Source organism: Polypterus senegalus, chromosome 4 (genome assembly GCF_016835505.1).
Source record: "Polypterus senegalus isolate Bchr_013 chromosome 4, ASM1683550v1, whole genome shotgun sequence".
Classification (NCBI taxonomy): Eukaryota; Metazoa; Chordata; class Cladistia; order Polypteriformes; family Polypteridae; genus Polypterus; species Polypterus senegalus.
In genome coordinates, this window is record NC_053157.1 from 1,952,852 (window position 1) to 1,977,027 (window position 24,176).

The 24,176-nt window shown below is 41.3% G+C and overlaps 1 protein-coding gene across 4 annotated transcripts in view; it reads right to left on the reverse strand.

Moving 5' to 3' along the window:
- uso1 (USO1 vesicle transport factor) overlaps positions 1 to 24,176 on the reverse strand; it is a 128,152-nt gene that overhangs the window by 27,160 nt on the left and 76,816 nt on the right. For 2 of the 4 annotated variants that reach the window (XM_039750137.1, XM_039750136.1), the window contains 6 exons: positions 23,544 to 23,698; positions 22,507 to 22,712; positions 14,792 to 14,812; positions 8,397 to 8,507; positions 5,752 to 5,870; positions 3,791 to 3,972 (listed from right to left, as the gene is read on the reverse strand). In XM_039750137.1, the coding sequence (XP_039606071.1) occupies positions 3,791 to 3,972; positions 5,752 to 5,870; positions 8,397 to 8,507; positions 14,792 to 14,812; positions 22,507 to 22,712; positions 23,544 to 23,698 (794 nt within the window). The remainder of the gene's footprint in view (positions 1 to 3,790; positions 3,973 to 5,751; positions 5,871 to 8,396; positions 8,508 to 14,791; positions 14,813 to 22,506; positions 22,713 to 23,543; positions 23,699 to 24,176) is intronic. The other 2 variants (XM_039750139.1, XM_039750138.1) reach the window with 1 other exon arrangement.

Consider the following 24,176-nt stretch of genomic DNA (forward strand, 5'->3'; position numbering starts at 1 on the left):
ATTTTCTAGTTTTGAGCGGATTTATTAACACTTTAAAGGTGGATGTCGACATATTATTTAACAAAATGTAGGCGTGTCTTCACGCAGCTGCCGGCCACTACACAAACATGATCAACACTTCAGTCGGCTGGGGAACGATCAGCTGATGCTAGTACATCACTTTGTTTACGATTTCCATATCGCTTGCATCAAAATCAGAGTCCAATTAAGCAATAATACGCAAAACGTTGTCTGAGGAGTATATTGCTTTGTGGCTTCGCTTTGCTCCGTCACCAAATCTGCCTTTAGCTCTGACGTCTGGCATCTACATAAAGACAACTTGGGCGGTTGGCAGCTGCTGTGCTGGGCATTCCTGCTAGAAGTCAAAAAAAAAATATTCAGCCCTGAAAGAGTGAAAAAATCAAAAACTGAAATATCACATTGATACAAGTAATCAGCCCCTTTGCTATGACACGTGGAATTTGGCTCCGGCGCATTCGATTACCGAGATGTTTCTACAGTTGGTTTGGAGCCCACCTGTGGTGAATTCAGCTGATCAGACACGTTTAGGAGAGGCACACACACCCACCTATAGGTCTCACGGCTGATCTGCTGCATTTTGTCTTACCCTTGTCGTTTAGTTAACTGCACACTGCCTTGCCTGTTTGCACTGTATGTTGTATTTGCACCAAATGGTGTCCACTATCATGTTCCACTATATGCTGTATATCTGCACCCTGAAGATGGTCCTGAAGATGGGTTGACAATAATCAAACTTGAACTTGAAATTGATAATGTGCATCAAACAAAAAAGCCAGCCAACTGATCAAAGGACTTGCCTGCAAAGTCTAGAGATGCAATTGTGTCGAGGATAGACAGACAGAAGCCTCTGGTCAGCAGGACACACACGAAAGCCCACTTGGATTTGTAAAAGGCACCCAATGAATGCTGCGACTGCAAGAAACAGATTCTGTGGTCTGATAAAACCAAGATTAGTGTCACGCCTGGAGGAAAAGACTCACTGCTCATCAAAAGCAGAACACTACTCCAGGGGTGACGCATGGTGGTTGCAGCATCATGCTGTAGGATGAATTTTCAGCAGCAGGTACTGTGAGACTAGACAGGGTTGAGGGAAAGGTGAATAGAGCAAAAGGACAGAGATATCCTTAGAGCACTCTGGACCTCAAACTGAGGCAAAGGTTTACCTTCCAACGGAACAGAAGTGGCTTAAGGTCAATTCTGGGAATGTCAGAGTGGCCTGATTTGAATCATCTCTGGAGAGACCTGAACAGAGCCATCCACCAACGAGAACTTGAGGGGCTCTAAAGAGAAGAATGGCAACAAAATCCACAAATCTATGTGTGTGAAGCTTGTGATGTCAAACCCAAGAAGACTTCAGGTTGCAATCAATACCAAAGAGACTTCAACTACGTTCTGAGTTGAGGGCCTGAACTACTTGTGTCAATTTGATGTTTCATTTTTTTTATTTTAAATTTGCAAAAATTTCTCAGACCCTGTTTTCACTTTGTCATTTTTGAGTTCTGAGTGTTGATGAGGAAAAAATAAATTGTGATGATCTTAGTATAATGCTATAACAAATCAAAATGTGTAAAGGGGAAGGGGTCCAAATATTTGATGAATCAGCTCCAGTATATAATTTAAATGTCTGAGGACTGGTCATCAATTGGTGAAACTGTCCAAGAAAACAAAGAAATATGCTGAAGATGTCCAGTGGAAGCGGTTGGATAGATGGCTTGCAAAACCATGCTTGAACATACTGATCTAGAGCTACATTTTAGGGGGACCAAGATGCAGGTTTTAAAGAGGACCACTGCTCCAGAAGTTACAGGAAAGACAAGTTGAACATGGCTTATCTGAGGGAAGTTCTTATTTGGACGCTTGAAGTCAGATATTGCTGAATGAGCAAGCCTAAGTCAATATTAACATTGGAATTTCGGGTCTTTGTGGATACCTGACCCACTAAAACTAATCCTTTCTTATTTACTCCCATCTACAACATGAAGCAGCAGCATATGCTGCTGGGTCAAATAAACACCTTGACTGCCACTCACCACCTCAATATATAGGATGGTCCAGATCTAATTATGCAACTTTTAATGCAATGCAGGAAAACAATACAAGACAAAAGAATTGTTTGAAAAATCTTGTAATAAAACACAATTAATCAATCCTCCCCCAACACTATGTGATTCTTCAATTCCACCCATGGGGGCATCACTTGTACATATTTTTCCAGTAGTTTTTTTAAAAATAGTTTTTACAGTTCATTAGCAGTGTGTAAAATGATCAGTGCTGCAGTAATTGTGATGCTCTTTGCATGGAAAAAAATATGTGCCCCATTTAAATTTCACTTTTTCTTTGTGAATTGTGACATTTACTTAAAAAGTGCAGCAAATAAGTATTTGCCGTTCAATTTGGACATAATATGCCTTCTTTAATTGGGAACTTAAGGTGAGGAAAAATCTTGTCTTGTGGGACTTGAAACAAAATCTCTTCAGAAAAGTCATGTTAAAATTTATAAGAGTTGAGGGAGCAAGAACTGTGTCTGTCAAAAGCATTCACATGAATGAGAGGTGAGAGTACTGTGTGCGTGGCTGAATGTGGTCAAGAGGAGGGCGCGACTTCAAAAAAATCTCATGGCCAAAGTTTCTTCTTGCGGGACTAGAAAAAAATCTCTTCAAAAAAGTCTTGTTTTGTCACGGGATTTTTTTTTATATAATAGAGAGATGTTAAGATTTCTACCACAATATAGCTCTAACATTAGAAACATCACAAGAACCTAGAGAAGAACAGGCCAGCCAGCCCAACAAAGTCCACCAGTCCTTTCCACTTAATTCTTCCAAAACAATATCAAGTCAAGCTTTGAAAGTCAGTAGAGTCCTGCTGCCCACCGCACTACTTGGTCACTTATTCCAAGTGTCTGTCGTTCTTTGTGTAAAGAAAAGCGTCCTAATGTTTGTGTGAAATTTCCCCTTCACAAGTTTCCAACTGTGTCCCCGTGTTCTTGATGAACTCATTTTAAAGTCACCGTCTTGATCCACTGGACTAACTCCTTTGATAATCTCAAATGCTTCAGTCAGGTCTCCTCTTAAATCTTCCTTTCCTTAAACTGCAACAGCTCAGCTCTTTTAATCTTTCTATAAAATGTATGATGACGCAGTATCCCTAAATCAGTGGTTCTCAATCTGTGGGGCGGATCCCCCAGAAGCAACAAAAAGGGGGGCACGAATATGTGAAAAAAAGAAAGATGAAAAATACATCTATTGAAACCAAAACAAATTAACTTAAACTACATTCTGATACTAGAAAAATAAATATAGAGTTAGATAAATGTCGATAAAAGTTAAGTAGGTGCAATAAAATATGCATCTATGATATATCATTAATTAAAAAAGAACAAATTGGTATTAGTGGGCTCCTTTCAAAAAAAAAACGTTAGGGGTGGTGCAATTAAAACTGTTATGAAAACCTGGGGCGTGAAAAAAATTGTTATGAAAACCCGGGTCGCAAATACTTAAAGGTTAAGAAACGCTGCCCTAAATAGAGAATTCCACCTTACCAACATATACTTAAAAGAACTGCAGATTTTGTGTTAGTAATCCATGTGACATCTGAAGATGGCTCATGCCCCAAAATCATCAACCACGTCTAATTGAAATGATAGGATAGTTTTAAAATGCTGCTCATAATCCATAAATATTTAGATATTATTACATGAACATCTCTTATGTGCATCTATGGTACCAACTGACAACCTTTTTAAAGAAGTTTCTAGATTTGGTTGGCTCACCTTCCAGTTCCTTCACCAATTTCGTAAACTCGTGATCAAAGAGCATTTGCTCTGGGCTAGAAAATATGGGCTGTGGTTTCTGAGCTGCTCGAGAGTACAGTTCATGCTTGTTGATGAATCCCAATTTCTCAATAAAGATCTCCTTGCCGATTCTTTTCTCAATTAGCTGTTTAAGTTTTTCTCTGTTTTGGAGGAGACAAGGACAAAGAAAACAAAGTTAGGAAGACATGTCAGTTTATTCAGGATCAGCCAATACACGCGGACAATCTACCAATGTCAATCTGTGGAAAGCAAAAATAAACACGCAGCTCACATTTATTATTCTAGATTATTCATGATTTATTATTCATTTATTATTCTAAATTATTACTCTTATTCTTTTTCTGTTTTCGATTCATCCTTGCAACATCTTACAGATGAGAATCTTTACTGTGACTATAAATAAATTTGTATCCATGTTAGCAATAACGCACCAAATTTCACTCTTGGGACAATAAAACTGAATTAAATTAATATTCTGCCCTGACTGGTAAGGCATTTGCCATTATTACATCAGCAAATGTATTAAAAACAATACAGATTTTTGCCAGAATTCTTCAGATATCTACAACCCACAGCAGGATTTTCAGCACTCGTGTGTTATAACCCAGACAGCACTTCTCCACATCGATGACCCTTTCGATGTTATGCTCAACGACATTAGAAACTTTGCGACAGAAGTAATGTTTCACAAATAATTAAAATAAAATTTTTACGTATTCTTGCTTTTATTTTTCTCTTGCCTGTGACGGGGTTATAACACGAGTACCTAATTTTCTAATATTTTATATTAGCAATTCATGCATTTCTGGATTCTTTTAAGCCTTTATGAGTGGTGCAACCTCCACTTTGACAAATGCCTTTTCCTCCTTACAATATTATAAAGACTATTTGTACTGCACACCATTTTAGCCACACAAATCAAACCGTATTCAGAGAGTGGTGGTCTTGCTCTCCAGTCGCAGGGTACCACTATAGCAGCAGACAAAAGACAAGCCGGAAGAGCTGACTGGCTGCATATGACTTACAGTGTGTAGAACGTCAGAAGGTGACTTGTCAAGTCCAAATGCATTGTTGTATTAAGTTAATGGGGAGATAAGCTAAGAAAAGAGAAATGACGACATTGTGATCTGTAGTGAGAGTAGACAGCAGGTTGAGGTGAACCTGGGGAGCTGGAGGTACACACTGGAGTTACAAGGGGAATGAGAGTCAGTCTTAGTAAGATGGAGTCCATGTGTGTGAACGAAAAGGAAGGTGGTGGAAGGGTGTGACTGCAAGGAGCAGAGATGGTGATGGGGGGTTAATTTAAATACTTGGGTTCAACAGGAAAAGGAGAGTGAAGCAGAGAGGTGAAGCAGAGAGGTGAAGAAGAGAGTGCAGGCAGAGTGGACAGTGTGGAGAAAAGTGATTTGGGATTGAAGAGTACTTGCAAGAGTGTAAGGGAAGGTCTATAAAACGGTTGTGAGACTAGTAATGTTGTATGGTTTGGAGACGGTGGTACTGACAAAAAGACAGGGGGAAGAGATGGAAGTGGGGGAGTTTAAAGATGCTATGAACTTCAAGAAAGTAGACAGGATTAGGAATGAGTATATTACAGGGACAACACAGGTATGACAGTTTGGTGACAAAGTGAGAGAAGCTAGATTGAGATGGTTTGGGCAGGTGCTGAGGAGAAATGAGGGGTACATTGGGAAAGAATGTTGAGGATGGAACCACCAGGCAAAAGGAAAAGAGGAAAGCCACAGAGGAGGTTGATCTATGAGGTGAGGGAGGACATGAATGCAGTCGGTGTGGCAGAAAATGATGTAAAAGATAGAGAAGGATGGAGACGGATGATCTGCTGTGGCAACCCTAAATGGGAGCAACCAAAAGGAAATAACATCCAATGCACAGAGACAGGAGCTTTAAAAGCATAGCATTACTTGGTATAATTTTCCAGCGAGTTGTCGTTGTAGAAGATACAGATGCCCAACAGAAGAGCACATAAGCCCTGGACCAACTGCTCATCTTCACCCAGGTTTTCTGCTATCTGGCCTGTGAGCTAACATTAAAAAGCTAAGGAAATCAATGCCAAATTATGAAGAAAAACACAGCAGTTTTAAAATCCCTGAAATCAGATTTTAAAGTGGCTGAACCAAACAAAAAATATTTAATAGGAAAGATCTTGCTTTATGTACAAATTCATTATGTTTATCCTCTCCCACTCAATAGACAGAGAAATAAACACACAGTGCATATAAAGAGTGTCCACCTCTGTGGAAGATGAACCATTGAGTTCACAGTGGATTCAAATAATTTGGATGTTTCGATTATCGATCAACTGAAAAAGTCAAAAAGTCAACATGAAAACAAATCTGCACTGAAAATGCACTGAAAAAGTCATCAGTATTTTATACAATTCTCTCTTTAGTGTGGCATGTAATTGCACATTTTAGTTGTTTCTGAGATATATGGGATCAAATGTATAACCTTTAAATATTTTGTCATTTTGTTTAAATTTGTTGGTCATACTATAAAGCCATTTCTGTAATGCACAGATTTGGAACAAATAAAAACTTTAAAATACATCAATCTATCACTCTCGTCTCTTGTCGTATGTACAGTGTTAGCCATTCCACAAGAAAACCCAAATGTTTGGCAGAATCCAGGCCAGATTTATTATTAGTACTTTTTATAACGCAGTATGTCTATCTGCCCAGTAACGTTCAATACTCTAATATTCCCACATGCCAGATTTATGACAGGAAATGCGAGAGTTTCAACCCAAAGGCTAATTTTCATTTTCTAATACTTACCCACGGTGTTCTCCTACATGACTGTTCAGAACAGTTAGCAGAACCCCCAGGCCAGTGTTTCCCAACCTTTTTTTTCTGTGGTGGCAAACTTTTTGTAATCAAAAACACCCCAAGGCACATAATATAATAAGGTTCTACTAACCACAAAGAGACTTTACGCATATCTCAGACACATGTTCAACTGTCCACAGGGCAGGACTACCAGAGAGAGCGGTTAGGAGCTGGCACTGATTCAGCACATTGACGCACCCACCACATGACAAACCAACTCAGTATCCAGATTAGCACCTGAGCGCAGCCATGCAACGGGGGACACCTCAGCACCACACTAGTTCAGAGAAACCGGTAAAAAAAGCAGCTTCAAGATCAGCGTTTGCAGACATGGCACTTAGTAAGCACTTTGGTGGCATCTCCCAGCTGTTTCATCCCTTTGCCAGCCTCTCCTTGCCTCACAGGCAACTCATATGCCCACTATCCACCAGCCCTGTGAGGCTCACTGGTGACCTCACACGCCACCCTGGTAGATGGACTCTAGCAGCAAGGAAATACATCAGATGTGTTCTAAGTGCTGTGTCGTGCAACAGAGCCATCACAAGGCGGCTTAGATGCCAGCTTCTCCAGGTAGACCAGTTCTCCACCACCTGCGGAGCTTGTTCAGATTCGGACACAGGTGTGCAACTCTATATATATCATATACACTACACACCTGGGTGGCTGTCACGGTACACCACTGGGCCACGGCACACTGGTTTCAAAATACTGTCTTAGGTGACTGACTATTCACATTTACAGCCAGTAGCCACACCATCTGCACTTCAGGGCAGGTCATCCCCCTAAAGCAAAGCACGATAAGGCCCAGCCAGTACTTGGATGGGAGACCATAATGACAAAGCTTGGGTTGCTGCTGTAAGAGGTGTTGGTCAAGCCAGCAGGGAGCACTCACACTGTTGTCAGTGTATGAATCCCAGTGCCACGACGGGGACACACTGCAATATGAATTGGTGCCACCCTTCAGATGAGATGTAAAAGTGTGGTCCTGACCCTCTGTTGTCATAAAATATCCCTGGACATCTTTTGAAAAACGTAGGTTGTACCCGATGTCCTGGCTAAAATGCCCATCTCTGCCACATCAGTTCCTTTCTGTCTCTCAGCTAATGTGTGCCGAGTGTCCAGGTGTAAATAGGCTGGCACTACATCATCCAGGTGGATGCTGCACAATGGTGGTGACTGAAGTGGCTCCTTCTCTGTCACAGTAGTTTGACAAGTGCAATATAAATGTGATTCATTATTATTAAAAGCTAAAGCATCTGAAAAAAGTGGCTGAAAACATTCTTAAAAATAACAGTTAATGCCCAGATTGTGCCATAGGTGACAACAAAATTATAAGCTCTTCTATTATGATTATTTATTGATTCAATTAGTATATTTTTCTTTGCCCAAACTAAAATTGTAATTTAATTATTTGAATGTTTTTCAGGATCCTCCAACAAACATAATAAAAATTAATAAAAGTATTACGGCAGTAGATACCCACAAACATACATACACATATGATTATGTTAACACCTAGGACTGCTTGAAAGCTTTACATATTGATAATTAAAGTGCCAATAACATCTGAATAATTATATTCATGCATTTGAAAAGTTACATAATTGATGTTAAATTCAGTACAGAAATATCTACTCATGCACCCCCAATCACAATACTGTCCTCCTTAACTGAACTCAGTCACAGACCTAACACAATGTCACTTCTTTCACAAAGGATACAAAAGGGACGTTGGGCTGATTGTGCAGAAAGTGGGTGACGGCGATGGGGCAGTTAGTCATCCAGGTGCACAGCAGCATAAGCAAGCCCACCCTTGTCTGGATTTTGCTGCCCTAAAAGAAATTAAAAATAAAAACAACATGGAAACTACTGCATTGTGCACATTTCATCTCATGCTTGTCAGAACATTTTCCAGAAATACAACACATTATCTGAAAAGTTTTAAAATTATTGGAATATCCAAGCTAAGGATACATAAAGCCATTTGAAATGTCTTTAAAAAAAGTTAACTTTAGTGTCACACGCAGATGGGGGTACCAGAATAACAAGTTAGTAAGGGTGCCAAAGGAAATAAAAGGAAGAGCGCCAAGAACAACCACCTGAATTTGAAGAAGATACCAGAGTTAAAATAAATAAGATGGCATATTACCTTTGCACTGGAAAGATTGTAGCTACACACGTTTCAATTAAAGGAGACATTTGGTATTTTAAGTCAAAGTTGCTTCTTCACGAACCCGGTACAGTCATTGGCCACTTTATTAGGTACACCTGTTCAACTGCTTGTTAACACAAATATCTAATCAGCCAATCACACGGCAGCAACTCTGTGCTTTTTGGCCTGTAGACATGCTCAAGGCAACCTGCTGAAGTTCAAACCAACCATCAGATTGGAGAGGAAAGGGGACTGAAGTGACCCTGAATGTGGCATGGCTGTTGGTGCCAGACGGGCTGGTCAAAGTATTTCAGAAACTGCTAATCTACTGGGATTTTCACACACAACCATATCTAGGCATTACAGAGAATGTTCAGAAAAAGGAAAAATATCCTGTGAGCAGCAGTTGTCTGGGTGAAAATACCTTGTTGCTGTCAGAGAATGGCGAGACAGGTTCAAGCTGATAAAAAGGCAACAGTAACTCAAATAAGCTCTAGTTACAACTGAGAAGAGCAGCTCTGAACACACAACATGTCAAACCTTGAAGCAGATGTGCTACAGCAGCAGGAGACCACTGCGGGTGCCACTCCTTTCAGCTAAGAACAGGCAACTGAGGCAACAATTCACACAGGCTCAGCAAAATTTGACAATGGAAGATTGGAAAAATGTTGCCTGGTCTGACGAGTCTCAATTTCTTCAGCGACACTCGGATGGTAGGGTCAGAATTTGGTGTCAACAACATGAAAGCATGGATCCATCCTGCCTTGTATCAACAGTTCTTGCTGGTGGTGATACTGTAACAGTTTTGTTGATATTTTCTTGGCACACTTTGGGCCCCTTAGTACCAATTAGCATCATTTTAATGCCACAGCCTACCTGAGGAATGTTACTGATCATGTCCATTCCTTAATGACCACAGTGTCCCCATCCTCTGATGGCTCCATCCATCAGGATAACACGTCATGTCACAAACTTTAAACAATCTCAAACTGGTTTCTTGACAACGAGTTCACTGCACTCAAACGGCCTCCACAGTCACCAGATCTCAATACAACAGAGCACCTTGGGTAAGTGGTGGAGCGGGAGATTTGCATCATGGATGTGCACCCGACAAATCTGCAGCAACTGTGTGATGCTATCATGTCAATATGGACTAAAATCCCTGAGGAATGTTTCCGGCACCTTGCTGAATGTATGTCATGAAGAATTACGGCAGTTTTGAAGGGAAAAGGGAGTCCAACCTGATACTAGCAAGGTGTACCTAATAAAGTGGCCAGTGAGTGTATACAGGTAAAAATACACTACAATAAATTCCCAGGGACCTACAAAATATTTTGTTGTAACGAGATTCTGTGTTTGTTACTTTTGTGCTTTCTTTAACTTGCGTCCAGGCGTTTGCAATAATTTCAGTAGCTTCTTTCATGTTAATAATAATCTCCTCCTGCCTACAAGTTATGCTGACGAGAATTTTTTCCTTGCCACAATGCACTTTCAGGGTGCGAATAATGCCCAAATCCAGTGGCTGAAGCACTGCCGTGCAATTGGGTGGGAGGAATTCAACACGAACATTAACTAAATGTGGAAGCATGTTGTGGGCAGCACAGTTATCAATCAGACACCGAATCATCCTTTTCTTCTTCTTCTTCATATTGTGAGGTTTATGATGACACGCCGAAGTACGTCCAGAAGTGTGATTGCTGTGTCTGTGTAAGATTGTTTGGGGCAGGGCAATAGCAGGCTCACAGCGGTGCAGTGAGGCACCACAGAAACGAATCCTAAAAGATCAGGGTTGTGCTATATGTCTCTGTCTTAAACCGCAAAACGCGAGTCTTAGTCTCAGTACTTTAGCAAAACCAGCTTTATTCAGCTTGAAACGGGAACGGCACAGTTATTTATTGTAGCGGGGTCTGCCACTCTGCTATACACAGGCACAGCAGTCAGGCAGGATCGTGGCCAGATCAGTGACCAAGTAATCCTGTCACCTGCATTTACAATGTACCTTGCATCACCCATCGAGATCTTTTCTGTTTGCTTTGGCGGAGAGATGCAGCATACCTGTGAGCCAGCTGTTTGCCCCGGCAACTGAAACGGTCTTCCACAGACGCGGAGATCGGACTTTGGGACGCTCTTCGGCATGCTGTCTACTTGGGAGAGGTCCCAAGAGAGTTTACAAACCTCACATTTTCTTGAATGAGTGCTGCATTACTAGGAATGTTTCTTGAACAAGCATCATTGAACCATATCAAAACTGCTTTTTCGACATCTTCAAATGCAGCAGTTCACATGTGTTTTGCAACCCGAGATTTTTCTTCTTTTTTTGCCTGGTCTTTCAAGAAAGTTGACAGTATCGATGGTGAAATTCCAAATTCACTGGCAGCATCTTTTTTCTTTTTGCCGCAATAGTGTTTTTCTAACATGAACTGTTATCGTTTTTTCGTGCCTGCAGTTTCTATAGGAGGGTGACAATGAGTTAAGTTCCAATGGATGTTTTTCAAATGTCGATGAGCGATAAGCAAAAGGTATCACTGAAAACCGCAGGAAACAAAAAAGTCAAAAAAGTACGAGGAAAGTTAGAAGAAAGAAAGGAAAAATTACAGTGTTTGCGTTTGGGGATCATTGTGCACAACTGAGCTGAGGCCACAGAACTAACTGCTCTTTGGATGATTCATTCGGGCATTTCAAGGTTTTTTGTGCACTTTGTTGTAATGAAAGTATCTGCTGAATGGACTTTGTAGTAACCAGATTTCTATAGACTCGTGTCATATATGCTGTAATGAACAATTCGTTGTAAAGATATTTGTTGTAACGGAATTTAACTGTATATGCATTTGACATGCAAAATTGTGTTCTGAAATTGAGAACCTTCTATAAATTTGTGTAAGAATACTGTAATTATGTGTCTCTATTTGGGATTGGAATTCTTCTCTGTTAACTTTCAAGAAGTATCACTAGCAACATGTACTTTGTTGGCTAACAAGAAGTAGTGAAGCGGGTTTCATGTACGTTACTTGTTCATACCACTTTATTTTCTTGTCGGTCTGAGCCAAATCCGTATCTTTATAGGTAACTTGTTAAATATATCATATACACTCAAAATATTTCCACAGGTGGTCATTCATGTTGTGTGAAGGTGCCGTTTTTTTAAAGCAGTATCTTAGACTTTAAAGATAGACAGTTATGGATAAGACAATTAATGAATGAATGATCCCTGTAAGCAATAAAAACTAAAAATTTGTTTGCTAACTAACTAAGGGTCACCAAAAAGTCGCCAGACATGACACAAGTCTCATTTGGACTGAAGTACGCACATGACATTGATTACCGACATAGCTAAGAGAAGAGAGGATGATTTTTAAGCTATATAGAGGGTGCACTGTGTTATTTGGGTATTCAGGACTTTAACATTAAGAATCAGCATTAATGCTCCTATTGTTAAATTCAGATATTGTGGCTTATTTTTCTTCCATAAGTTAAAAAAAAAAAAAATTGCCATCACTGACACTTTATCCATCCATCCATTTTCTAACCCGCTGAATCCGAACACAGGGTCACGGGGGTCTGCTGGAGCCAATCCCAGCCAACACAGGGCACAAGGCAGGAACCAATCCAGGGCAGGGTGCCAACCCACCGCAGGACACACACAAACACACCCACACACCAAGCACACACTAGGGCCAATTTAGAATCGCCAATGCACCTAACCTGCATGTCTTTGGACTGTGGGAGGAAACTGAAGCACCAAGCAGACACGGGGAGAACATGCAAACTCCACGCAGGGAGGACCCGGGAAGCAAACCCGGGCCACCTAACTGTGAGGCAGCAGCGCTACCACTGCGCCACCGTGCCGCCCCTGACACTTTATAATTAAGTCTAATGGAGCACCAGACACCCTGGGAAAATAAAAAGCTTAAAAACATACAGAATACGACACAGTTGTTGAGTATTGATCAGTGTCTTGTGAATACAAATACATTGTAAAATAGCTTATAAGTAACACCAATATTATGAGATTCAGCCATTTTAAAGGATGGACCACCCGTGTGTGTGTGTGTGTAATCTTTCACCCCACCACCATTTAGCGTGCTTTCCTTTTGAAAGGCCAAATCACAGTCAACTTTTCATGCTACGTTTGATGGTTTTGTTTTAATTTGCTTCCGTGTTTATGTGAGAATTCACACAAGCGAACTGAAAATGTATCCTTACCACGAGAAAAACAGTACCAGGAATATGTGATAAAACAATTCTATCCATTTTGAAACTTCGCTGTTAAGTTTTTAAACTTTTATTTCATGGTGGTGGCCATGCCCCATTAGCCACTAATGTAAAGCGTCTGTGAAGTAAAGACTTTTTTTTTTTTTTTAATTTAAAAAACACAATTTCGCATGGCAAATACATATATACCATGTTGGAGACTAAACAATTTTGACTTGAAAAATAAACTTACCCTTTGTGTCAAGTTTTTAAATAAAAAAATTTCTTTGTTAGAATAAATTATTTAATTAAACGCCTGATCTCTTTGTAATGCTTAACAAAACCAAAAAATTAAGATCTAGTCTACGACAAATGGATGGATGCATTTTCACCAAAGGTACTAAAAATGTTTCTCTTTACTTTAGTCTACGTTACTCTTGTTTCTCAACTTTGTCGTCCTTTCTCAGTTAGTCGCCAGTTCAGAATGAAATGACATCACCTACAGTTGAAGTGAGACGTTTACATACACTAAGGGAGAATTCTTCAAAATTCACTTTCTAACCCCATCCACAGATTTTATAAATGTCGTAACAGAACAAGATGACAAGGACAGAAGGATATGAACGAAGATGATCCGCTGAGGCAACCCCTAATGGGAGCAGCCGAAAGAAGAAGAAACTATAAATCTCACATATCATGTAAAGCCTTTACTTTGTGTAGAGCAAGAGTCGTTTTTTTCCAACAATGTTCTCGGAGTATTTCACTTTTTACTGACTCGGGGGTCGCCAGGTCCGGTCCTGGGGGGCCACAGTGGCTGCAGGTTTTCATTCTAACCCTTTTTAATGAGTGCCCTGTTTGTGCTGATGATTAACTTCTTGTGAATTCATTTTAATTGAATTGCTCTGTTAAGATTCGTTCCCCTGAATTTTTTTTTAATCTTCTTCTGGCTGCTCCCGTTAGGGTAGCCACAGTGTATTATCCATTTCCATATCTTTCTGTCCTCGTCATCTTGCTCTGTTACACCATCACCTTCATGTCCTCTCTCACCACATCCATAAACCTTCCTCTTCTCCTCTTCCCTGTCAGCTCTATCCTTAGTATCCTTCTCCCCGTATACCCCTCATCTCTCCTCTACACATCTCGCCTCTCTGACTTTGTCTCCCAACTGTCCAACCTGATCTGACCCTCTAATGTCCTCATTTCTAATCCTGTCCATCCTCGTCACACCCAATGCAAATCTTAACATCTTTAACTCTGCCACCTGCTTCCTGATCAGTGCCATTGTCTCCACTGAATTTTTTCATCATTCCTCTGAATTGTTTCATTCCTTTCCTTAAATTTAAAATAAACATAATTGCACTATAGTCAGCATTATATAATCAAGGCTTTTACTAAACAGAAAATGAAAGCAAAAAGCTTTAATCCAACAGTAAGCCATGTCCACGACCGTTAATTTGATACCAGAAGCATTTAAGCGATTTGAAGGATCCAAATGTCACCAGCTCTAAACTGTCCATCATTAAGAAAACCAAATGAATGAGACTTGTTACGGTGAAAGCAAAAGAGTTACAACCATTGAAAATGCAGAGCTCCTCTCCCAGAATCAAAAGTTAAATGCTGCCACAGTGAAACATAAAAAAGTGTGCCCAGAAAGCCAAGCAGGTTAGAAAAATAATACCACAGGCAGAAATTAGTGCGGCCAAACCAAACCACAAAGGAGCACCCTGCTCATTGTAAGTTCACTCAGGTGTTGCTGCACAAACACAAACTTACCTTCCGGGTGATCTTATCGCCCTGAAAATTACAGAGAGATTGCTGTTTAAGTTGTGCACTTAAGCTCATCACACATTGACAAGCCTGCTATCGTGTCTCACATGGCAAACAGAATCTACACTGCAGACACTGAGAAGAGGCCTGGCATTGAGAAGGCCACACTATAAGCATGAAGGGCAAAGAACTTCTGACACAGACTTACATGGAGCTGCAGACAGATACTGGTGAGCTCAGACTCCTGGAGTAATGTGGACTGGCCCTGTTAACTTGTGCAAAGAGGGCAGTCGATGTGAATCCACGTTGCCACCGTTTGTCTGCACATTTAGTGACAGGGACACAGGGAGCCAATGCCATCCAAGGCAAGAAATTCAGGATTAACACACACTCACACGAGCAAATTTACAGTCACCAATTAACAAGTATATTTTGGAAGGAGATAAAATCTGACAAACGCGGGCGCATCAGTGACAATGAGTCGGGCATTGCGTCTTTTACTATATTTTAGCAAGAGAGATTACATTCCGTCATCACTTTGTTTAAGCTTATAACCAAATCAGCATCATAAAACTGGCCAGTGCATTGCATTGGCATGTTGGGTCGACGGTGGTTGCACTACAAGTGCCCGCAGGTCGCTATATGGTTTGCAAATTCTGACTTCAAATGCAAATGAGTTGGATCAACCGCTGACTTTATCTGAAATTTTAAACGTATAGTTTCACTGCAAAGGAGGAAAAGGACAGATCAAGGAAGGTATCAGACAGAACCTTAGGAAAAACGCTTTCCTCAGGTGGCGTAAGTGGGTCCGGTGATGGACTGGCACCTTCTTTTTCAGGGCTCTTTCCAGAGGTTAAAAATAGCACTTTAAAAATAAAGGAGGCGTCTCTTTAATTGGGTACCTGCTTAGGCGAAGTGGTGGCTCTGAGGTAGGGACCTAACTTAACATCCCTACTGTTATGAAGGGACTTGTGATGGTATTATAAGAAGTGTTCTTTGTTCACGGATTAAGTTGAAAGTTCTGAATGGTGGAGAGATTACACTAAGGACTCCTCGTTTATGAAATGAAATAGTTGTGTTCAGTGTAGAGTTGAATCGGCACTGACATTTTGACTTTGGTATCGATATCAGCTTTTGGACTTCAGCAACGGTACCAAAATGGCTCCAGTCCAAATCCCCAATTCAAACCCATCTTTCTCCAGCCTTCCTGGTGTGCTGCCCGTTCGCGTTTAACTACGTGCCGCTTCATTCTTGATTCTTCATGTAGTTCCAATCGCAAAGGGGGCACAAAGCACTAAAGTATGATACTCGGCCTCCCTACTGATAGCCATGAACTCCAGATCTCAATAAGGGGTTATTATCCCCTGTCACAGAAGGGTGGGAGATCTCTATGAAGTTCTGATCAAATTGAAGCAGTGGGGGAATTTTGGGGGTCAAAGCAATATACCCCTGTGAAGTTCTGACTTCTCAAAACATGCCATTTAATAACAGTAATAATGCTTGTTATGGATGGGGAAAATGATTGAGCAGAAAACCGACATTTACTTACGGTACCAAAAATTCCAAAATGCTGGTATCATAATATTTGGGTTGCTCTGTACTTTTCAAGTGCCAGTATACCACACGACCCTAGTCCAGCGACTGGCATACAAGTTAAGCTTACCTTAAAAGAAAAAGAGTTGGTCGGTGGATAGTTTGGAGTTTCTTTTCAGGTGCAGTTAAATACAAGGCTTCCCTTATACAGTGGAACCTCAGGTCACGAACGTCTCTGAACACGTACAAATCGGGTTACAACCAAAAAGTTTGCCAAACTTTTGCATCTGTTCACGACCACACACTCTGGTGACGAACAAGCCAGTTTCCCTTCCGGTTCTTATGCGCCGATGATTTCCGCACGGGTTCAGTCTCTCCCTGTACATTGTTCTCGGTCAGACGCGCGTACATGCGACGTTAGTTTTCTGGGTTGTTTATGGTTAGGTTTTGTATAAATTAAGGATTTTTCAAAATTTCATTTTTTTCCCTGTGCTTAAAACTCATTAAAAAAAGTGTTTACAGCGAGCGGTTCATAAGGCTGTAGCGTGAACTCTTGCAATGTTAGTTTTCTCAGTGTTATTTAATGTTTTTACATTTAGTTTACTATTGCACTGTGCATTCTATGGTATAATTAACTATTTTTGTGCTTAAAAATCTTTAAAAATATATATTTACATACAGTTTGTACGGTTTGGAACGGATTCATTCTATTTACATACAATCCTATGGGGGAAATTAGTTTGGGTCACGACCAAATCAGGCTGCGACCAGAGTTTTGGAACGAATTACGGTCGTGACCTGAGCTTCCACTGTACTTCTTATCAGTGAGACACAAGCATATACAGTAGTAAGTAAAGAGAAATGGACAAAATGTGTTTTCTGCTTGGTAGAGAACCTGGGAAGCCTGATGCCAGTATGGTGTTATCCGTCTAATGCTCATTGAATTGACTTGGGTTTTAGTTCGGGTCCCGACCAAATCGGATTGCGAACAGAGTTTTGGAACGAATTACAGTCGTGACCAGACGTTCCACTGTATTGCTGAGGTTTAGGGAATGACAGTATTGTGGTTAGCACTGCTGCCTCATGGATCTAGAATCCTGGCTTCACATGTTGTACCGGTAGTCACCCATGTGGAGCCGACATATTCTCCTAGTGTCTATCAGCATGGGTTTTTCTCCAAATGTCCTGGCCTTGCGCCCACACCAAAATATGGTTAAGTGGCAATTCAAAATTAACTCTGTGTGGCTGTAATGTGAGAGTCACAGAGCGCTGAAGCCTGAGCTTGACTAAATGCACTTGTTACCCTCCCCACCACTCCCATTAACTCTGCCATTGTTAGATGAAGCCAAAAAGGAGAATTCCATACTTAAATTTCTACAAGAGGTCTATCCCTATATTTCTATGATAAAAAATATATGCTGTAATAGTAAATCTGTAAATCTTACTGCTTAATGCTGAAGATGCTAATACAGGTTTGTAGGTGCCTAGGAGGTTGGACTAACATCCCAACCAGGAGGAAGGGTGGTCCCTTATCCAGATGGGAGGCCATAAGGGATGGATCTAGATGGACAGGCGTTGCGGACAGGTTGGTTGCAGGTACTTTTCCTGGCCAGGAGGATATACTAGAAGGACAGGGCAATACTGTCTCTATGAGCCATGTAGTTTCCCAGTATGCCAGGTGGCAGCACCCCTTGGATAGAGTGCCCATTTCTACACCTGAAGGACACCTAGGGAATTGTAGCTTGTAGATAGATTGATCAATTGGCTGTATTAGCTGTTATGTTGGACTGTATCCTTACTTTTTATGCTTCTACTGCTGCATGCATCTCAAATTCCCTGTGGGACTTATAAAGTTTTTTCTAATCTAATCTAGTCCTGATGGGCAGGCCTGTTGGGGTACGTGGGTGCCACCAGAGGGAGCTGTGGGAAGAGGATTCAAACAATTTAGGGAGGTTCCACCTGACCCAGGAGTTTCCAAGGTGTAATCACGTGGCACTGGAAGTACTCCCATGTCTGGTATTAGAGAAGCTGCTCGACCTCACCCAGGTGAGTTGGAGGACAAGGCTTTCCTAGAGGGAGTAGAGGAGAATCGCGATTGAATTGTGCGTGAGAATACTTATGTTAGAGAAAGAAGCCGCAAAAGATATTTGGTGTAATACAAGTTCACTTGATTTGAATCTATGATTATATTTGTGCACCTGTGACCTAAAAGGGGGCGCTGATGAGCCCCACACTCCAGACACAAGTCAAACCTTTTAAGATTTCATCCTAGGCAGCTGCAGACTTGTTGGTCTCAGGTATTGGTTATGTCGCATTAGACGATCGGCTCCACTGGACCTGTGACCAACTGCCCCTGAATGGGTATGAGATTATGTAAATGAAGGTTATGGCAGAAATTCATTGGAAAAGTCACCTAATGTGACATGGACTTAAGTCACCAAAGTGCTAGCATGGCAGTGAAAACGCCAATAAAAGCGAGAAGGCCAGGCAGAAAGAACCACATGATTTGACACTAACCTATCCAGTTAATGGATGCTTTTGGTGAGATTCCATATACAATAAAGATAGATGTTTCAGTTTCATCTTCAAATAAAAACAACAAAACAATCCTATATCGTGTACTTCCATTTTTTTGCTTAAAATGCAGACATTCTACAAGTGGCACCATAATACATCTGTGCATCTTAGATTTTTATGTATAACTGTGCAAAGGACAATATTTCAACCAGAAATGGGAATACCAATTAAAAAAAAAAAGTGAGTATTTAGAGATGAAGAGAAATAAATATTAAATTTAGAAGTTCAGTCTGTGCCATGAGGTAACAGGTAAGTGTTGTAACACAGAACAATTTTGGCTTTGCCAGAAAATACATAATTTGCAGCTCCACCATCGGCACCCAGTTCTCTCCACAGATGAGAGCAGGTTCGAACTGAGCACAGATGGCAGACATGAAACAGTCCGGAGATGCCACGGTGATCAATATGCAGCCTGAAACATCACCCAGCATGACTGGTTTGTCGCTGGGTCAGTGATGGTCTGAGGAGGCATATCGTCAAAGGGTCGCATAGACCTCCACATCCTAGGCAACGTTACCTTGACTGTAGTTAGGTACCGGGTTAAATCGTCAGAGCCACAGTCAGAGCTTTCACTGGTGCAGTGGGCCCCGAGTCCTTCCTGGTGTAGGACAATGCCCAGCCTCATGTGGCCAGAGTGTGTAGGCAGGTCCTTGATAATAAAGGCACTGATGCCAATGAGTGACCCACACATTCCCCAGATCTTAATCCAATTGAGAACCTCTGGGACAGTATGTACCGATACATCAGACACTGCCATGTAGCACCACAGACTGTCCAGGAGCTCACTGATGCCCAGATCCAGGTCTGGGAGGAGATCCCTCAGGACGCCGTCTGCAATCTCATCAGCAGCATGGCCAAACATTGTCGGGAGTGCACACAGACATGGTGTGGGCCATACTGAGTCACACGAGGAGTTGCCGTGATGAAATTCACGTTAAGTTTGATCGGCCTGGGATTTCAATTTTTGACTTTGATGTTTGGTGTGATGTTGAATCGGCCCTCAATGTGTTTGTGATTTTGGTTTCCACTGACCGTTGTTACATCTTTTGTTCTCAACAAAATACACAGGATTACTTGGTTAAAAATTTTTCACTTGAATATTGTTGTCATGATCCGATGTGTGGTTTAAGTGTTCCCTTAATTTTTCTGAGAAGTGAAAACTGCAGCAAAATGTATATGGACCGCTACTGTTCTGATCAACAAATTTTTATGCTTTATACAAAAACTCAATAAATCCAACGACGTCAAATCAAGTGAAAAAATCTGAACAAGGGGCTCTCGGTCAGAACTTTATTTCTATAAAAAACTAAACAGAGCTCACCACAAGTAGGAGTATGCCGACAGCATACTCACCCCAGCGTTTAATGTGCTCTCTGGCGTGCATATGTGCGCACAGACGTGTACGTGGCTATTATGTTCGTCTCTGTCAAGTTTCATTTGTTAATCTACCTATCCATTTCACAAAAACATTGCATCAATTTTCAGGTCAGAAACTGTAAGTTGTTGTACGGTGAAGCGAATGAGCAACTGAGAAATGATGTAGGGATAGTGGTAGCCAAAATACAGTCAAAGTAAAAAGTATGTGAACCCCTAGGAATTCTCTATTTATGTCTAATTCCCATATAAAACATGGCTGTATCTTCATGTCAGTCAAAATAATGAACAAACACAGTCTCCTAGAACTAAAGATACGCAGATTTTCAGAGAATTGTGGACCATATTGAATAAATCATTCAAACTGTGAAACTGAAGGTTGGAAAAAGTAAGTGAACCCTAAGCTAACGACTTTTTAAAAAGCTCATTGCAGTCCGAATTTAGCACACGTAGAGTCCATTTAATGAAACGAGTTCAGAGGTGTGGCCAAGAATGACTTTGATTGATAGAAAACACTATAAAGTTTAAGTGTGAGCTTTTGACAAGAAGCATATCCAGATGGGAATCATGCCTCGCACAAAAGAGCTGTCTGAAGAGCTACGATGGAGAATTGTTAGAAGGCTGGAAAAGGTTACAAAGTCATCTCAGAAATTTTAGATATTCATCAGTCTACTGTTAGACAAGTTGTCTATTAATGGAGACAAGATGGTATTATGGCTACTCTGCCTAGAAGTGGCCGTCCTGCCAAGATGACCCCAACGCAAAGTCAGCAATGAGGTAAAGAAGAACCCTAGAGTGACAGCAAAGGACTTGAAGAAGTCATTAGAACTGGCTAACGTCTCTGTTCATGAGTCAACTATACGCAAAAAACTGAACAAGAAAGGAGTCCATGGCAGGGCACCAAGAAAGAACATTACTGAATGCCTGAAGTTTGCGAAAGAGCACTTGGACCCTCCACAACGGTACTGGGAAAATGTTTTGTGGAGTGATGAAACCAAAATTGAACCATTTGGGAGGAAGAAGCAAAACTTAATTTGGCGTAAAAAGGGCACCACATATCAACATCAAAACATCATCCCTACAGTAACGTATGATGGAGGGAACATCGTTATTTGGGCCTGCTTTGCTGCATTCAGGGCCAGGACAGCTTGCCATCACTGAGGGGAAAATGAATTCACAAGTTTATCAACAAATTCTCCAGGATAATGTGAGGGTGTCTGTCCGTCAACTTAAGCTCAGAAGAGGCTGGCTGATGCAACAGGACAAGCCCAAATATTCAGCAAATCCACAGCACAATGGCTTCAAAAGAACAAACTCTGCCTTTTGGAGTGGCCCAGTCGGAGCCCAGATCTCCATCCTATTGAACGACTTGAAGAGAGAGCCACACACAGAAGACAACCAAAGAATATGGAAGAGTTCAGGCAGTTCTGCAGGGAAGAGTGGGTTCAAATTCCCCCCACATGATGAGCAGGTCTGATCTGCAGCTACAGGAAGAGCCTGGTTGAGGTCATTGCTGCCAAAGGAGGGTCAACCAGTTATTAAATCCCAAGGTTCAATTACTTTTTCCACTACCACTGTGAACGTTAATTGCGTTTATAAAATAAAGACATGAAAGAGTAGAATTTTGTGTGTCATTGGCGTAAGCTCATTGTGTATATACAATATAATTTATTTTTTTGTAGTGCCCAAAATCAGACAAGAAGTGCCGCAATGGGCTTTAACAGGCGGCCTCTTGACAGCCCCCCAGCCTTAACTCTCTAAGAAGACAAGAAAAAACTCCCAAAAAAAAAAAAAACCCTTGTAGGGAAAAAATGGAAGAAACCTCGGGAAGGCCATACCTTAGGTATATCAGTACCTGTGAGTTAGATGAAGATCACATCACTTTTTATGACCAATTCATGTAGTAAACCAGGTAATTCCAAAGGGTTCACATACTTTTTACTTGGACTGTAGTTTTTAGGGACATCACAACAGTCTAGACGAGAGCAGACCATTCAGCCCACCAAAGCTTGCCAGTCCTGTCTACTGAATTCTTCCAAAATAACATTAAGTAGATTTTTGGAGGTCAATAAAGTCCTACTATTTACCACACTACTTGGTCACTTATTCTATGTGTCTGTGATTCTCTGTGTGAACAAAAACTTCCTAATGTTTGTGCAAAATGTTCCCTTACAAGTGTTAAGTGTTCACAAAATTCATGGAGGTCCCTCTTTGTGACGCGGTGTCAGCACACGTACCTGGGACAAGATGTTGGTGCACTGCTGCAGCAGCGATACCGGTGGGTTGCCAAGACTTGTTGCCAGCTGTACCCTCAAGAGCTGCTCTTTCTGTGTCAAGTTATCTTGCAGTGCGTGTGCCAGCGCCACAGCTGCACACCAGTTGGAGAGCGAGTCATTGGAAAAAAGACCACCGCAAAGCAGCTGGCCTGCAGATATTGAGTTGGCTGTAAAACAACAATCCGCTGATTACATTTTACATTTTCCTAAACAGTACAAAAAAAAAAGACACACAAATAATATAAATCAGGGGTCGCCAATTCCAGTCCTGGAAGACCACTACAGCTACAGGTTTTCATTCTTAACCATTTTTGTAATGAGTGCCCTGTTTGTGCTGCTCATTAACTTCTTGTGAATTCATTTTAATTGAATTGCTTTCTAAAAGATTTGCTCCCTTGAATTTCTTCCTCGTTCCTCTGCTTCATTGCTTTTCTTAAACGGCACCCAAACAGAAATGAAATGTGAAGTGAGGGAGCCAACAGAAGACCACCTAAGTCAGGGCCTCAAACTCCAACTAATTTCACTCCAACCAGCTGCTTAATGAGGTGCCGATTCTTGTTGTTAATTAAACGCGTTCTTTAACTTTGTGGCGTGTTGCTGCTCTCGCGGAGCATTTGCAGACATTTCTGAAATTGTTGATTTTCTCTTTCTTAGAGCACCGAGGACCTGAGCAGATCAACATTCCAGAGACGCTCATCAGTCTTTATTTTCAGATAATGTATAATGGACACCAGTTGTTTCGGCTCATTTTGTATCTCATTATTGAAAAAAGAAACAATTAAGGAGTCTGAGTCTTCAAGAGCAAGTCAATTACAATTACTTCAAAAGAGGTTAATTAGCAGCACAAACAGGGCACTCATTAAGAAAAGGATTAGAATGAAAACCTGCAGCCATGGTGGTCCTCCTGGACTGGAGTTGGCGACCCGTGGTGTAAATTATCTTGTATTGGCGCATGCGCCCAACCTTTACAATAAAATAAGTGGCTAGAGTAACATTACCATCTATGGTTGATGGCAGCAGAGTTGAAACAATCTCCCCCTGACCCTTTTGGTTCTTATACAGGAAGCACTGGAAACAGTAGAGGACAGCACAGCGAAGAACAAATGGTTGCCGTTCATTCACCATGGACATCAGTAAAACCACAATCGCAGGTCTGTGAAGAACAAAAACAGCAGATGAGCTCTTTCAACAATTGAAGATTCTCATTTTTTAGTATATCTGGGGAGAAATGGAGAGTCTGCCTCTTAACCCTTTAAAACTTCAGAACAATTAAAACAGGCCATTCATCAAATCTTGGCCAGCAATTTGGTAGTGCTGCTGCCTCACAGTAAGCGTGTTCTCCTCCCAGAGTCCAAAAGACAAGCAGATTGGGTGAACTGGTGACACTAATTTGGCCTGTGTGTGGGTGTGGGTGTTTGCCCTGCCATGGAATGACACCCTGTCCAGGGCTTGTTCCTAACTTTGCACCCTATGCTAGCTGGGATAGGCTCCAGCTCCCCAAAAGCGACCCTGGTGTGGGTTAGAAAATGACCTGACACTTCTTCTGCCATGAATCTGCCCACATCTGAATGCTATGCAGATCCATCTGTAACGACGAGGCTGTCTGCCATTCCACCTTCTGTACTTTAGTA